The following is a 2,898-nucleotide window of genomic DNA, read 5'->3' on the forward strand; positions in this document are numbered from 1 at the left end:
AATGATAAAATTTACATTTATCTACTAGTTTTATCTAAAATTTTCTCGTTATTTATTAAGTCCACTCAAGTTATTTTTAAGTCCACCCTAACTCTAAATCAAAGATTCGTCCTTGCTCGTTACCGCAACTATATATATATGCTGAGTTAACATATTATTATTAATAATTTTTAAATAATTAATGATAATAATGAATGATAAGAGTTGCTTAAGAATTACTGCACAATTATATAGAAAATAAAATAAAAATGTCATCAGACATAAAAAGAAGAAATAACATGTCATCCAACATATTATTGAGTATGTAGATCCTCGAGAAATATGATTAAGCTTCTCAATAGACTCCATCGAACTTACAGAATGAATATTAGAAATCATCTGAATATAAATATTAATGATACATATAATTAAGCGGCTACAATACTTGAAAGTAAGGCGGCTATTTTTGGATAACCATAAAAAAATAATTGGGATATTACTAAAAAAAGATATTAAAATACGTCGTATTAATTACCTCAATCAAACTTCTATATCTTAAGAATTCGGATATCACTTAGTGACTCTCAATTATACTTCACACAATATTATTCTAGATACCAACTCCCATACAATGAAAAAAAATGACACCGATTTCACCTTCACAAGGCATAGAAAATAACGAATTGACATAATACAACAATTTTTTCATCAACATGTAATCATGTAATTTTATTCTTGAATATTTCTTTTTATCAATTTCTCAAAATAAATTGATGATTTTCTTAATAATATTTATCCCTGAAAATTGAATAGTGAGGAATGCTTAAAACTTTTTTTTTTTCATTTCTAAAATTTTTGCATTAATTCCCTTATTTCTTATTGGTACATGGGAATTTAGTGATTTTGTGGCTTACAAGGAAACGTGTCATTTCTCTTTCCCTCTTCTTCTTACACTATTTCTTTTCATTTTTTATATGAATGCATATGAAATTCCTGATGAATCCACCTTCTCTTCTCCAAATTAAACCATTATATAAACACCCAATTCCATGTCCAACTTCTTCACAGAACCAATTACTCTATCCTTATAATAATAATCTCTTTGTTTCTTGAGTTCACAGTCGAGTATTTCAATATATACATGGCTTCGAGTTCAATGAGTTCACGAAGGTCAACATGGACGGCCCAAGAGAATAAGCTCTTGGGGAGGGCTTTGGCATATTACGATACCGAAACACCCGACAGGTGGCACAACATTGCTAGGTCTGTGGGCGGCGGAAAGACGGCGGAAGAGTGCAAGTCTCACTTCCAGATTCTTCTAGAAGATCTCTACCAAATTGAGTCCGGACGTGTTCCCTTCCCTTACATGCAGTCATCATGATTCCATGATCAGCTGCCTCTACTCCACCACTAATTCATTTTCTATTTATCGATCTAATTCGTATGCGGAAACTGCATGCGCATTCTCAATTTCTTAATCCCCGTTCCAACACTATGTATCTGCCTTTCAGCACATTTTTATTATAAGTTTAATATATATAATAATAAGTTTTAAAATAACACCCAATGCAAGATGGAAAACAGGTCAGTTCTATTTCATTAAATAACTGGCCTACTTAAAATAGCTAGATCATCATCAAATTTAAAATTCAAAAACAAACCACAATATAGGAGATTGGATCGACATGATCCCAATGATGTGATTATCGCCTAATCCCTCGATAAAGCAAGTAAGTGCCTTCACCAAATGGTGGAGAATTTATTTTGTAGTTGTTTACTTAGAGACCAATATGGTGTCCCTTTTATTCACCTTGTTGCTTGTTGAAATGGTCCTATCCATTACAAATAAGTGAGCAAGAAGAGTTTCGAAAAGAAAACTTTGTAAACTCTAGATATGGAGTTGGATCTTTTTTATTTATAATTTTGAAACAATAATAGTAAAATTAAAAACAATAAAATTGTCTAGAATCAATATATCGGCGCAATTGTATGTGTCAGTAAACATTATCGGCGCATATAGATCATATACCGGCGTAATCTTATGTGTCAATAAAAATTATTACTGACACATAAATAAAATGTATTACATATATTAGAATTTGTAATTTAAAAAAACTCTTTGTTTAAAAATCTTTTATTTTTAAATTATCATTGAGTTTAATAATTATAAATATATTATGTGTATTTATATATTTAAATTATTAATCTTATTAAAATTTAAAATAAAATTATAATTTTAAAATATTTTATTATTTAAAATAAATAATTAGTGAAATATGGAATATGTATTAAAAATAAATAAATTTTAAATTGAAGATGAAATGATGCAATTGTTTGTGATTGCCTTTACAGATGTTTGACTGAAATCCACTTATAAGAAACTAAAGAAAAAAGAAGTTTCGAATGAATTGATAATAGTTAAAAAGGTGCCGTTAATTTTTTTTTTTTTTTTTTTTTTTAAACGACTTAAGGTTATTTCATTAAAAATTCTCAAAAACGGGAAAAAAAACTAAATGAATTTTTGTATTTTCCTAGACAAATCTATAAAAATTAAGTTCGTTACGGTCTATAAAAACAAATGAACTACAAAGAATCATCAGAATTACAAACAAATTTAAATTTCGTTTATCTCGCAAAAAAAACAGCGTCTTTGGTGACTTCTTGATATGATACCTTACAGTTCCTGTAGAGAATCTAATTCTGTTAGTTTTTTGAGACTCTTTTCCACGTCTGGATGTCCGCGCTACAATCAGTTACAATATCATCACATGTCTACTCCAGACTTCTTCAATTCCTCAAGAATGCCCTCGCGTTTCTCTTCCGCCAGATGTTATAAACTGTTGAGCGAATCCGCATTTGAAAGTCTTTCACTTAAACTTTGTGCCCTTCGCTTTCTTCACAACCACTTCCTTGATTTCA

At 29.4% G+C, this 2,898-nt stretch overlaps 1 protein-coding gene across 1 annotated transcript; it reads left to right on the plus strand.

Annotated features, from left to right (window-relative positions):
• Positions 1–1,043: 1,043 nt before the first annotated feature.
• Positions 1,044–1,381, plus strand: LOC124928230 (protein RADIALIS-like 3). The gene has a single exon (XM_047468763.1). The coding sequence runs from the start codon at positions 1,121–1,123 to the stop codon at positions 1,358–1,360; it is 240 nt and encodes a 79-aa protein (XP_047324719.1). The 5' UTR covers positions 1,044–1,120; the 3' UTR covers positions 1,361–1,381.
• The last annotated feature ends 1,517 nt before the right edge of the window (positions 1,382–2,898 follow it).

The sequence above is a fragment of the Impatiens glandulifera genome, chromosome 2, assembly GCF_907164915.1.
Source record: "Impatiens glandulifera chromosome 2, dImpGla2.1, whole genome shotgun sequence".
Classification (NCBI taxonomy): Eukaryota; Viridiplantae; Streptophyta; class Magnoliopsida; order Ericales; family Balsaminaceae; genus Impatiens; species Impatiens glandulifera.